Here is a 14278-nt window from a genome sequence, read left to right on the forward strand (position 1 = left end):
TTCCATAGGTGAACATCACCCACAGTGCTAAGACAGCCGCCCCTCCCCAGCACAAGGTCCCCAACCCGGGCCTTGGGGCGGACATCTGACTGCTCGATGTCACCATGCCTCCCATCATGGCTGTCACATGCCCACGCTCCGAGCGCGCCATGGGGGCACCATGCGATGGAGCCAGGTGATCACATGGGGGACCCACTCCTGGACCAGAGGGACTCACGCTTAGGAGAGGGGAGGTGGGGGAGAGGTCCCATGCAGAGACGAGCTGGGATCAGGGTTGGGGGAAAGGACTGGAACAAGGAGAAAGGAGCAGGCGTCGGGGACAGGGGCTCAGAAGCCCCCGTCCCCTTCCTTCCTTCCTTCCTTCCTGTCTGGCCTGTTCTGGGCTCCACAGCCCCTGACAACTGGGGTGGGGGAGGACCCTCCAGTCCCTGTGTGCAGGGCGTGGGCCCAAGAAACGGGCCTGCCTGGGGTCAGGAGAGGTGGAAGGACAGGTGATATCCAAGGCCAGACCTACCCACTTATCCAAATTGAGGGCCTGTGGGGGGCAGGGCAGAGACAGGAAGAAGAGCAGATGGTAAGCGACCCCCGGATCCTCTCACCCATCCTTGCCACCGTGCCCTCAACGACCCCCAGGTCCTCTCGCCCATCCCTGCCACCCCGCCCACCCCCAGGTGGGGTCCTCACCTCCACGCCGGCCTCCACCGTGTTGGCCAGCATCTCCTGCAGGGCTCGCACGGACAGGGACTGCTCCAGGACGAAGCAACAGATGGCCAGATCAGGGGGCACATTCTGGAGTGGGAGGGGGGATGTGAGTGAGGGGCCGGAAGAACCCCCAAGCACCATTCCCTGCCACAGTCCCTCCCCTAGTCTGAATATCCACATTCCTGAGACACGAGACCCCACTCCCACCCCACAGGAAGGACCTGCCCTCTGCTACCCCTGAATCTAGACCAACATCATGAAAACACTCTTCTGTGCCTCCTCCTTCAAACACCTCAGCCCCACCCAGACTTCTTAGAAGCTTTCCTAACCCTAACCCTCCCCACTAACCCATGTCCCACCTAATCTCATAGGAAGCCTCAGCCCCATACCTCTGCCCTGAGACACACTGACCCTGCTCCAAGGACAGGAATCTCCTGTTCTGTGTCCTCCTCTGCAGATGACCCCACATCCCTCCAACCCCAAGGAAGCTCCACCTCCTGCCTCCACCATCAGACAGTCCTCGCTCCTGCCTTTTCCCTCAGACACCTCTGAACTCTGCTTCACAGACACAGAAGGGCGCCCAATCTTTTTTTTTTTTTTTTTTTTTTTTTTTTTTTTTTTTTTGAGATGGAGTCTGGCTCTGTCGCCCAGGCTGGAGTGCAGTGGCCGGATCTCAGCTCACTGCAAGCTCCGCCTCCCGGGTTTACGCCATTCTCCTGCCTCAGCCTCCGGAGTAGCTGGGACTACAGGCGCCCGCCACCTCGCCCGGCTAGTTTTTTGTATTTTTTTAGTAGAGACGGGGTTTCACCGTGTTAGCCAGGATGGTCTCGATCTCCTGACCTCGTGATCCGCCCGTGTCGGCCTCCCAAAGTGCTGGGATTACAGGCTTGAGCCACCGCGCCCGGCCGGGCGCCCAATCTTATACTCCCTCCTCAGTTCAGTCCCCCACCCTCTGACTCCTAAGTTCAAGACTCTGCTCCTCAGACCCCACTCGCTCAGACTCTGAAACTTCCCCTGCATCAGATTCCACATCCCGCGGTCTGCCAGCCCCTGCCCCTCCCCCAGGTCTCCTCCTTTCAGACCCCAGGCTCCTTCTACCTCTCAGCCCCCAATCTCCCCAGTCAGCCCCCTGCGGGTGTCCCCTGACCCTCCAGGCCTCTTTGCCTTGGATCCAAGGTCCTCGGCCCCTTGATCCCCTGCCCTCTCAGACTCCAGCTGTCCCCACCCGCAGAATTCCCGGGCTCAGACTCAGGGATCACCTTCCCTCAGACCCCACTATCTAAGACCCTCGAGCTCCCACCCCCGTCAGATGCCCTACACCCTCCACATCTCAGGCCCTGACCCATCCTCCCCTGTCCCCACCGAGGGCTCCCTTCCCCCTAAAACACCCTGTAATGATTCAGTCTTGTTACTCGAAAAAAAATTAAAAATAAAAAATAAAACATCGCAGACCCCTCCTCCTTGTCCAGGTCCTTTGCCTCGTCCCGCCCTGCCCCCCACTCCCCACCTCCCCACCCGTCCCTCAGTTTCCCTGCTCCTCCCTCCTGAGACCCCTGTTCCCCAACCAGTCCTTCTTCTGGACTCTCAGGCTACCTCCCCTTAAACTCAAGGCTTTCTACCCACTCAACCATCTGCCAAAGAACGTTCTGGATCAGCAGCCCCCGCCCTGGCCTACCACACCTCTATGCACACAGGAATCCCCTCCAACACCCCAGAACCCCCGCCCCTCCCTTCTCAGACCTCCACCCCTCCCCACCTCAGGTAGCCCCTCTTAGCCTTAGCCTCCCTCCTCACTTTCTCTCCTGTCAGCACCTCCTTTCAGACTCCCAGAACCCTCTTCTTTGGACCCCAGATTCTCTGCCCCTTCAGACCCCCGTGTCCCCAGGCCCCTCTCCCTCCTGCACAGACCTGGGCGTTGCTGGTGGGCTCCAGGAAGCACAGGCGGTTACCGAAACCCTCGGCGGCCAGGCAGAGCTTGAGCTGCTCCTTGAGCACGGTGGCGCTGCACTGCAGGACCACCTCATCATCCTGCGGAACCGAGGGGCAGCGTCTCAAGGGGGCCTGGCCCGGATACCACAGACACTGCAGACCACAGGCCCCTCCTCCCACCCTTGTCCTTATGAAAAAGACAGTGATGAACAAGATCTACCCACCCAAGCTCTCTACCTGCTCCTGACAACTCCTTGAGATACAAGCCAGTGTCATCCCATTTATTTTATTTTTTATTATTTATTTATTTATTTATTTATTTGAAACAGTCTCTGTTGCCCAGGCTGGAGCACAGTGGTGCAATCTCAGCTTGCTGCAGCCTCCACCTCCTGGGTTCAAGCGATTCTCCTGCCTCAGCCTCCCAAATAGCTGAAATTACAAGCATGCACCGCCACGCCTGGCTAATTTTTATATTTTTCGTAGAGACAGGGTTTCGCCATGTTGGCCAGGCTGCTCTCGAACTCCTGACCTCAAGTAATCATCCCATTTATTTTTATTTTCAGAGACAGGGTCTTGCTGTGTCACCCAGGCTGGAGTGAAGTGGTGTAAATTATAGCTCACTGCAACCTTGACCTCCTGGGCTCAAGCAATCCTGTTGCCTCAGCCTCTTGAGTAGCTGGGACTACAGGCATGAGCTGTTGTGCCTGGCCTATCCCCATTTTAAAATGGGGAAACTGAGGCTCAAAGTGGGACATGGATGGACCAAGGCCAACACAGTTGGTAACAGGAGGAGCTGGGATTTGAACCTGTGTCCAACTGGCTCCAGAGGCCTCCCAAGTGGGGTCTGCAAAGTGATCCACTGGAAGGTGGAAAATTTCTCAAGTTAAATTGCTTTTTAAGCTCATCTTTCTCTAAATTCTCTCTTTTGCGTGTTGTTTTAATAATAGACTGCTATTTTATCTTATTTATAGACTGCTTTCTAATGGCACCTGAATGCAACGTGAGAGCCTGGGTTGGATCCTGGAAGTATCATAAAGGACAGTATTGAGTCCAGGCGTGGTAGTTCCCACCTGCAATCCCAGCACTTTGGGAGGCCGAGGAGGTGGATCACTTGAGGTCAGGAGTTCAAGACCAGCCTGGCCAACACAGTGAAACCCCGTCTCTTCAAAAAAATACAAAAAGTAGCGTGGTGCGGTGGTGCACGCCTGTAGTTCCAGCTACTCGGGAGTCTGAGCCAGGAGAATCACTTGAACCCAGGAGGCAGAGGTTGCAGGGAGCTGAGATCAAGCCATTGCACTTCAGCCTAGGCGACAGAGTGAGACTCCATCTCAAAAACAAACAAACAAAACCAAAAATAGCTGGGCACAGTGGTTCACGCCTGTAATCCCAGCACTTTGGAAGGCCGAGGTGGGTGGATCATCTGAGGTCAGAAGTTCGAGACCAGCCTGACCAACATGGAGAAACCGTGTCTCTACTAAAAATACAAAAAATTAGCCAGGCATGGTGGCGTATGCCTGTAATCCCAGCTACTCGGGAGGCTGAGGCAGGAGAATCGCTTGAGCCTGGGAGGTGGAGATTGCAGTGAGCCGAGATCACGCCATTGCACTCCAGCTGGGAAACAAGAACAAAACTCCAGCCTGGGCAAAACTCCATCTCAAAAACAACAACAACAACAACAAAACAAAACAAAACAAAAAAACATAGTAATGGTATAGCCTGTATTTATTAAGCACTTTACTGGCTCCCAGGCCTTATGCTCTGGGTCTTACACTCATTTAACAGACCCTGGTTGAGCCTCTGCCATGGGCCAGGTGCTGTTCTAGGCACTGAATACAAAGCAGTGAATAAAGTAAATGAAGATCAAGATCCCTGCCCTGGTTGGACGCGGTGGTTCGCACCTGTAAATCTCAACAGTTTGGGAGGTTGAGGCGGAAGGATTGCTTGAGCCCAGGAGTTCAAGACCAGCCTGGGCAACATAATGAGACCCCCATCGCTACAAAAGTTAAAAATTAAAAATTAGCCGGGCATGGTGGTACACTCCTGTAGTCCCTACTACTCGGGAGGCTGAGGTGGGAGGACTGCCAAGTCCGGGAAATCTAGGCTGCAGGGAGTCATGATCAAGCCCCACCTCCCTGGGGCCCCTGAGACAGATTGAGACCGTGTCTCAAAAGGAAAAAAAAAAAAAGAAAATCACTGCCCTCAGGGAGCTTAAATCCTCATGATGGAGACAGGCAATAAACAGGTGAATTAATATGTAATGTTAATGTCAGTGATAGGAAAAAATAACCCAGGCTGATGTAAGAGAGTGGCTTTTGGGATGGGGATGAGATCAGTGAGGGAGTGAAGTGACAGCCTCTCCAAGGAGGTGACATTTGAGTTGAGCCTTGTCCAAATAACAAGAAGGAATCAGGCCTGCTCATCTCTGGGGGAAGAGGAGGGAGTCTGGGCTAAGGCCTCTGGCTGGTGGGTGGTGGGGTGTTGAGGAACAGCACAGGAGACAGAGCAGGATGGTGGCTGCAGTGGGAAGGGGAAAACAAGGAGGAGATGAGGTCAGAGAGATACTTGCATGGGTCCCTTGAAAAAAAATTTTTTTAAGAGACTGGGTCTCACTCTGTCTCCTGGGGTGGAGTGCAGTGGTACGATCATAGCTCACTGCAGCCTCGGACTCTTAGGCTGAGTGATCCTCTCCATTCAGCTTCCTGAGAAGCTATGACTGCAGGCTTATGCCACCATGTCCAGCTAATTTAAAATATACATATTTTCATAGACACGGGGTCTTGCTCTGTTGCCCAGGGTGGAGTGCAGTGACAAGATCACAGCTCACTGCAGCCTCCAACTCCTGGTTTCAAGTGATCTGCCCACCTCAGCCTCCGGAGTAGCTGGGACTATAGATGCACATTGCCACGCCCAGCTAAAGTTTAACATTTTTTGTAAAGACACGGTCTGCCTATGTTGTCCAGGCTGTTCTTGAACACCTGGCCTCAAGCAATCCTCCTGCTTCAGCCTCCCAAAGCGAAGGGATTACAGGTGTGAGCCATGGGGTCTGGCTATTGTATATATTATCGTCCCCATTTTCCAGATGAGAACCCTGAGGCTCAGACAGAAAACAAAAATCACTAGCCCCAAATTAGGAAGCAGGCAAATGGCAAAGCCAGGATGCAAAGCGGAGACAGATGGCCTAATTGTTACCGCATTGATTCTCAAACTTTTCCTGAATTAGAATGAAGGGAGGCCAAGCACAGTGGCTCATTCCTGTAATCCCAGCACGTTGGGATCCAACAAGGTGGGTGGATCACTTGAGGTCAGGAGATCGAGACCAGCCTGGCCAACATAGTGAAACCCCATATCTACTAAAAGTACAAAAATTAGCCGGGTGTAGTGGTGCATGCCTGTAATCCCAGCTACTCAGGAGGCTGAGACAGGAGAATCGCTTGAACCCGGGAGGTGGAGGTTGCAGTGAGCCGAGATCATGCCACTGCACTCCAGCCTGGGCTATAGAGCAAGACTCTATCTTAAAAAAAAAAAAAAAGAAGGAAGGAGGAGGGTTCTGGTTAAAAATGTAGCTTCCCTGCTGGCCCAGTCCCCTACCGCCATCATGAGCCTGATTTGGGGTCAACAGGGAATGCGTACTCTTAACCAGACCCCAGGAGCTTCTAACTTGGGCCAGGGTTTGAGAAGCCCCAGCCTGGGTAGGGGTAGAGGTCACCACCCACCAAAGGGAAGTGAAATTAGTTTGTCGGCGGGGCTGTGGCTATCGCGCTTAACCAAATGAAGCAAAATGGAGCAAGAATAGAAAATAACAGTGTGCGCACCATGCTTCAGGGGCCATCTACATTTTATGAGACTTGTTTCAGTTAAAAATAGGTATGTGTGAATGGTCACAGGTCCTGTGTTTTCCATAATAGTAAAAATTGGAGACGATTCAAATGTCCATCAGCAGGTGAACTGATAAACACACCACAGTATAGTTGCACAGTGGAATATTACTCGGCAACAAAAAGCAACAAACTCAATACACGCTACGTGGATGAATGTCAAAAAGATTATGCTGAGTGAAAGAAGAAAGGCCGGGCACGGTGGCTCATGCCTATAATCGCAAAACTTTGGGAGGCCAAGGCCGGAGGATTTCTTGAGCCAGGAGTTCGAGACCAGCCTGGGCAATATAGTGAGACCTCACCTCTACAAACAATTTTACAAATTAGCCAAGCATGGTGCTATGCACATGTAGTCCCAGCTACTCGGGAGGCTGAGGTAGGAGGATCACTGGAGCCTGGGAAGTGGAGGTTGCATTGAACCAACCATTGAACCACTGTACTCCAGCCTGGGCAGCAGATTGAGGCTCTGTCTAAAAAAAAAAAAAAAAAAAAAAAAGGCCGGGCGATGGCTCATGAGATGGGTGGATTGCCTGAGGTCAGGAGTTCGAGACCAGCCTGGCCAACATGGTGAAGCCCTATCTTTACTAAAAATACAAAAAATTAGCCAGGCTCGGTGGCACGTGCCTGTAACCCCAGCTACTCAGGGGGCTAAGGCAGGAGAATTGCTTGAACCCAGGAGGCAGAGGTTGCAGTGAGCTGCGATCACGCCATTGCACTCCAACGTAGGCAACAAGAGTGAAACTCCGTCTCAAAAAAAAAAAAACAAAACCTTATTGAACACATAAAATAGGTAAAATGTATTGAAGGTCAATTACACCTCAATAACGTTGATTTTTAATCATCTCTATGCATGTGCGAATGTACTGAGTTGTAAGACAGAACATATATATATATATATACACACACACACATATATATATGTATTTTTTTTTTTTTGAGACGGAGTCTCGCTCTGTCGCCCAGGTTGGAGTGCAGTGGCACGATCTGCTCACTGCAAGCTCTGTCACCTCCCGGGTTCACGCCATTCTCCTGCCTCAGCCTCCCGAGAAGCTAGGACTACAGGTGCCTACCACCATGCCCAGCTAATTTTTTTGTATTTTTAATAGAGACAGAGTTTCACCGTGTTCATCAGGATGGTCTCGATCTCCTGACCTTGTGATCTGCCCGCTTCGGCCTCCCAAAGTGCTGGGATTACAGGCGTGAGCCACCGCACCCGGCCAACAGAATATATTTCTTATGGGTGGGATGGGGTCCAAAAGGTTTTTTATTCTGAGATGGAGTCTCGCCCTGTCACCCAGGCTGGAGTGTGCAGTGGCACAATCTCGACTCAATGCAAGCTCTGCCTCCCAGGTTCAAGCAATCCTCCCACTTCAGCCTCCTGAGTAGCTATGATTACAGGCATGCACCACCACACCTGGCCAATATTTTTTTGTATTTTTAGTAGAGACGGGGTTTCACCATGTTCGCCAGGCTGGTCTCAAACTCCTGACCTCAAGTGATCCGCCCACCTTGGCCTCCCAAAGTGCTGGGATTACAGGCATGAGCCACTGAGCCCAGCCTCCAAAAAGTTTTGAGAAATCCACCACAAGCTCAGTAACACTCAGAAAAACAGACCCAGTCTGGGGTGGAGAGATTCCAGGGCCAAGCCTCCAGAACCCTAACACTGACTACTTTGGTAAGTCTGGGCCCAGTTTTTCTCTGGTGAAGGCAATGGGGCTGGGCACCAGGGGCATCCAGAGATGCCACTTCCTGGCCTTGACCTTGGGTGAGTGATTCAACCATTCGGGCCTTGGTTTCCCTCAAATCTCTTAGGGAGATAAAGATAGGACCCTACCTCAGAAGACAGGGCAGCGAGGATATAATTAGATGTCTCAGGAGGCAGAGGCCCAGGGCACGGGGCCTGGTTTAAGAGCAACAGTTCAAGGGCCATTGGCCATGGCCATGGTCTTATTAGGGCTGGGGAGGGCCCAACCCATGGTGTCTGCTGAGGGACTGGGGCTGGGGAGAGTCTCAGCTGAAGCTAGGCCCCTTCCCAGCTGTCCCCATCCTTCACTACCAGCCCCAGCTGTTTGTTCCTCTCTCCCGGGAAACCGGACCCTGCTCTCCAGGGTCCTATTCTGGGGCCAGAATGCTGTGTCAGCATTTCCTGCGTGGCTCCAAAGCCCCGGGGGAGGGGCGGGGCTAGCGTTGGGTCAGCAGACCTAGCCCAGAGCAGAGGACGTCCCCTCCCATATTTACGGCCCCACACCCTGCAGAGCCACTGGGAGGGGAAGGTGGGAAGGGCCAGGAGATGGCAGCCCCTCCTCCCTCTCGTCCCCTCCCCAGCCCCGGCCCAGGCCCCAGAAAATCGGGCTATTCTGGGAGGGCCACCTGTTGTTCCAGTTCCCATCCCTGCCCCCAGCTGGGGCTCAGAGATGCAGGGAGTGACCCAGCTACAGAGACACAGAAAATCAGAGGGCCTTAAGTTAAGAAACAGAGACAGGGAGACAGACGGAGGAAGAGACAGAGACATGGAGACACCCAAAGAGACAGATGGGGAGAGACCCTCCAAGACCATTAGCAGCCACTGGGAGCAGCCCTCCTGCCCAAAACAAAGAAAGAAAGACCCAGAACCCAAGAGATCCCTCCCCCACGAGACCCTTAAGGGCTAGGAATTGGAAGCAGCTGTGTCCTCCAGCCCCCCGCCCCCCAGCTCCCTTCCCAAGAATTTAAATAGGTCAGAGTCTGGAGCAAAAAGAGAATTAGGGCTGAGGTGGGGGTTGGGGGCACGGCTAAATTAAGCCCAGGAATTAGAACCACCTTCTCCAAGTGCCTGCTTCCAGGATGGTGCGAGAGTGTGCTTCCTCAGGGGTCCTTCTTGTGGGGGACAATTCGCTAATGTCAGAAGAGAGGGCAACCGAAGATCCCTCTCCCATTCTGGAGTCCCCAGTCCTAATTCTCTGTAGTGAGAAAGGTGAAAGAGACTAAAAGACAGAGTGACAATCACTCAAAGTGACACAGGAAGAGACCTCGAGTCTCAGAGACCACCGGTAAACCGGACAGGGACATTCAGAGACAGAGACACCCTCAGAGAGCCCCGAAAGATAGCCCCACAGACCCCTAACCCAGAGATACGCACCGTCCGCAGGAACTGGACGTCGTCCTCGCCTTCTGCGTCACCCATGATGTCGAGGTCCGAGGGCCAGGGTCTGAGATCGGGGAACAGAGGGAGGGGGCTGCGGGCTGGGCTGGAGGGCTGGGGGCGGGCTGGGGTCGGAGACCTCGGGACGCCAGAGGCACCCGCAAGGTGGATGGAACTGAGAGGAGGACACGCGTGCTGGACAGAGATGGGAGGAAGGCCCCGCCCCCGGGAACCATTGGACCAGGACTCCCGGCCACGCCCCTTCGCCGAAGCCCCGCCCACATACCGCAAATCTTGGCTGGAGGTTTGCCTGGCCGCCGGAGGTAGGGGGGGAGAGGGAATGTCTAGAAGGTACCTGCGTTCTCTCCCCCTACCACGGTAAGTAACGTGCCATCATTCTCCCATTTCACAGAGGGCAGACTGAGGCTCTGCGTGGGGAAGCCCTTGCAAGGTATCACGCAGCAGAGCAGGGCTGTGCACCAGGTCTCCTGACTTTAAAAAGCACCAAACATAGTGATTAAGAACAAGAACCCCGGCCGGGCGTGGTGGCTCACCCCTGTAATCCCAGCACTTTAGGACGCCGAGGTGGGTGGATCACTCGAGGTCAGGAGTTCGAGACCAGCCTGGCCAACATGGTGAAAGCCCGTCTCTACTAAAAGTACAAAAATTAGCCAGGCGTGGAGACACACGCTTGTAATCCCAGCCACTTGGGAAACTGAGGCAGGAGAATTGCTTGAACTCGGGAGGCAGAAGCTGAAGTGAGCCAAGATTGATCCACTGCACTCCAGCCTGGGCGAGACTCCATCTAAAAAAGAAAAAAAAAAAGAACAAGGACTCCGACTCCGAGCCAGATAATCTGGATCTGAATCCTACCCAGCCTTGCCACTCCCTTGAGTTACATGGATAAGCCACTTAGCTTCTCTGTGCCTCGGTTTCCCCATCCAGTAAGGGGAATATTAATAGTACTGACCTCACGTGGTTGTTGGGTGAGTTAAATGAGGTAATTAATTTATAGCACTTAAAACAGTGCCAGTGCCTGGTTAAGGTAATGTAAGTGTTGCTATTATTATTATTATTATTATTATTATTATTATTAGAGACAGAGTCTTGCTCTTGTTGCCCATACTGGAGTGCAGTGGCAAGATCTCGGCTCATTGCAAACTCCACCTCCTGGGTTCAAACGATTCCCCTGCTCAGCCTCCCGAGTAGCTGGGATTACAGGCACCTGCCAACACACCCGGCTAATTTTTGTATTTTTGGTAGAGATAGGGTTTCACCATGTTGGCCAGGCTGGTCTCGAACTCCTGACCTCATGATCCACCTGCCTCAGCCTCCCAAAGTGCTGGGATTACAGGTGTAAACCACCATGTCCAGCCTTATTAAAATTATTATTAGGCCAGACACAGTGGCTCATGCCTGTAATCCCAGCACGTTGGGAGGCCAAGGCGGACAGATCATTTGAAGCCAGGAATTTGAGACCAGCTTGGCCAACATGGTAAAACCCTGGCTCTACTAAAAACACAGAAATTAGCAGGGCATGGTGGCGCACGACTGTAATCACAGCTACTCGGGAGGCTGAGGCACAAGAATCATTTGAGCCCAGGAGGCAGAGGTTGTAGTGAGCCAAGATTGTACCACTACACTCCAGCCCAGGTGACAGAGCAAGGCTCTATTTCAAAAAAAAAAAAAAAAAAAAAAAAATTTTATTAACATGTAGTGGTGTATAGTAAGTTATACAAAACAATATCCCATAGTTAAACAAAATTACATAGAAACCGTTCTTCAACGTATAGCAGGTTTCTAGGTGCTCCATAATTAAATACTGATGTTAGTACAACTGCAATAAATAGCACAAAAGTTTGTGTCATATTATGGAATTATATAATTCGACGTTATATAATGTATAATTATGTAATTAAATATTTAGGCCAATATAAATATACTGTACAATACAATTCTATGTTGTCTCTATTATATATTATCTAACACATAGTTGTATACTAACTATTGTTTTTCCCTGAAACTTTGTGTGAATGTGAAATGATTCGGTGTCATTGAGCATTATATCATAAGTTATTAATAGCGTTTCTTATTTTTGTCAGTCTCATTATGTGTGTTAAGACCTACCCCTGTTGCTCTGTGGACACCTGGTGTGTGACAGTGGTGGCTTTGCAGGATTCTTTGGTGACTGATCCCTTCTGTTTATCCACCTACCCCTACTGGGAGTGGACACCCAGGCTGCCTCCATCTTCCCCGAAATAATGCTGGAGGGAACATTTGTGTATTGGTCCCCCAGGAAGCTGAGAGGGAATGTTTTGTCGTGCACACCCAGAAGCTAATTGCTGGGTGACATATTCACGTGCACAATTTGTGTAAGTAGTGCCAGATAGCCCTCAGAATGGCTACTCACTATCAGTCCATGAGAGTCCCTGGGTCCCCATATCCCCAAACCCCATGTGGCATTTCCAACTTAACTAATTTTTGCCAGATTTATATAGGATGACTCGCTGTTTTTTTGTTTTGTTTTGGTTTTTGAGACAGAGTCTCGCTCTGTCACACAGGTTGGAGTGCAGTGACGCGATCTCGGCTCACTACAAACTCTGCCTTCCGGGTTCACGCCATTCTCCTGCCTCAGCCTCCCGAGTAGCTGGGACTACAGGCACCCACCACCACGCCCGGCTAATTTTTGTTGTATTTTTTAGTAGAGACGGGGTTTCACCGGGTTAGCCAGGATGGTCTCAATCTCCTGACCTCGTGATCTGCCCGCCTCGGCCTCCCAACGTGCTGGGATTACAGGCGTGAGCCACCGCGCCCGGCCAACTCACTGTTTTTTGATTCATTTTCTCTATTTTACTTTTAGAGATGGGGTCTCACTTTGTTGCCCAGGCCAGGGTCCGGTGGCGCAATTATGGTTCACTGCTGCCCGGAACTGCTGGGCTCAAGGGATCCTCCCACCTCAACCTCCTGAGTAGCTGGGACAACAGGCTTGCGCCACCACGCCCAGCTAACTTTTTTTTTTTTTTTTTTTTTTTTTGAGACGGAGTCTGGCTCTGTCACCCAGGCTGGAGTGTAGTGGCCGGATCCTCAGCTCACTGCAAGCTCCGCCTCCCGGGTTTACGCCATTCTCCTGCCTCAGCCTCCCGAGTAGCTGGGACTACAGGCGCCGCCACCTCGCCCGGCTAGTTTTTTGTATTTTTTAGTAGAGACGGGGTTTCACCGTGTTAGCCATGATGGTCTCGATCTCCTGACCTCGTGATCCGCCCGTCTCGGCCTCCCAAAGTGCTGGGATTACAGGCTTGAGCCACCGCGCCCGGCCTCCAGCTAACTTTTAAGCTTTGTATAGAGATGGGGTCTTACTATATTGCCCAGGCTGGTATTGAACTGCTGGGCTCAAGTGACCCTCCTACCTCGGCTTCCCAAAGTGCTGGGATTACAGGCATGAGCCACCACGCCTAGCCTCGTTGTCATTTTAATTTCCAGTTCCCTGATGAGTTACCAACAATTTCTAGCATCTTCTCAGGTGCCTGTCAGAATTTTGGGTTTCTTAGTCATCTGCTCATTGTGCTTTCTTCTCACTTTTTTTTTGTTTGTTTGTTTGAGACAGAGTCTCACTCTGTCACCCAGGCTGGAGTTCAATGACACCATCTCAGCTCACTGCAACCTCCACCTCGCGGGTTCAAGCAATTCTCCTGCCTCAGCCCCCTCGGGACTACAGGCGTATGCTGCCACACCTGGCTAATTTCTTTTGTATTTCAGTAGAGATGGGGTTTCACTGTGTTGCCCAGGCTGGTCTCGAACTCCTGAGCTCAGTCAATCCGCCTGCCTTGGCCTCCCAAAGTGCTAGGATTATAGGCGTGAGCCACCGTACCCTGCGTAACTTTTGTATTTTTAGTAGAGACGGGGTTTCACCATGTTGGCCAGAGTGGTCTCGAACTCCTGACCTCAGGTGATCTGCTAGCCTTGGTCTCCCAAAGTGCTGAGATTATAGGCATGTAATCTTACATTACAGGCGCAGGAGCCACCCTGCCCGGCCATTTTTCTAATATGGTTGCTGTCTTTTTTGCTTGGTAATTTGCAGCTGTTCCTTTTATATTCTTTTTTTTTTTTTTAGATGGAGTCCCATTCTGTCTCCCAGGCTGGAGCACGGTGGCTCAATCCCAGCTCGCTGCAACCTCCACCTCCTGGGTTCAACTGATTCTCATGCCTCAGCCTCCCGAGTAGCTGGGATGACAGAGCAACACCCATGCCCACACCCTGCTAATTTTTGTATTTTTAATAGAGACGGGGTTTTGCCACGTTGGCCAGGTTGGCCTCAAACTCCTGATCTCAAGGGATCTGCCCGCCTTAGCTTCTCAAAGTGCTGGGATTATAGGCATGAGCTACCGCACCCAGCCTATATTTTAGATATTAATTTCTCCTTGATTTTGAAATATTGCAAACACCTTTTCCCCTTCTGTCATCTGATATTGGTCCCATGGTGTCTTCGTTAAAAGAAAATCCGCCTGTAATCTCAGCACTTTGGTAGGCCTAGATGAAAGGATCCCATGAGCCCAGGAGTTTGAGACCAGCTGGACAATATAGCAAGATCCCATCTTTAAAATTTAAAAAAGAAAGAAAGAAGAAGAGCAACAAGAGAAGAAAATCTGTATTT

At 51.7% G+C, this 14278-nt stretch overlaps 1 protein-coding gene across 1 annotated transcript in view; it reads right to left on the bottom strand.

Annotated features, from left to right (window-relative positions):
- Positions 1-14278, bottom strand: part of RYR1 (ryanodine receptor 1) — a 168570-nt gene that overhangs the window by 146229 nt on the left and 8063 nt on the right. Inside the window, exons 2-4 of the mRNA XM_073016520.1 lie at positions 9625-10432; positions 2611-2730; positions 685-789 (exon numbers count right to left, since the gene is read on the bottom strand). Coding sequence (XP_072872621.1) covers positions 685-789; positions 2611-2730; positions 9625-9669 — 270 coding nt within the window. The 5' untranslated portion in view covers positions 9670-10432. The remainder of the gene's footprint in view (positions 1-684; positions 790-2610; positions 2731-9624; positions 10433-14278) is intronic.

Source organism: Chlorocebus sabaeus, chromosome 6 (assembly GCF_047675955.1).
Source record: "Chlorocebus sabaeus isolate Y175 chromosome 6, mChlSab1.0.hap1, whole genome shotgun sequence".
Lineage (NCBI taxonomy): Eukaryota > Metazoa > Chordata > Mammalia > Primates > Cercopithecidae > Chlorocebus > Chlorocebus sabaeus.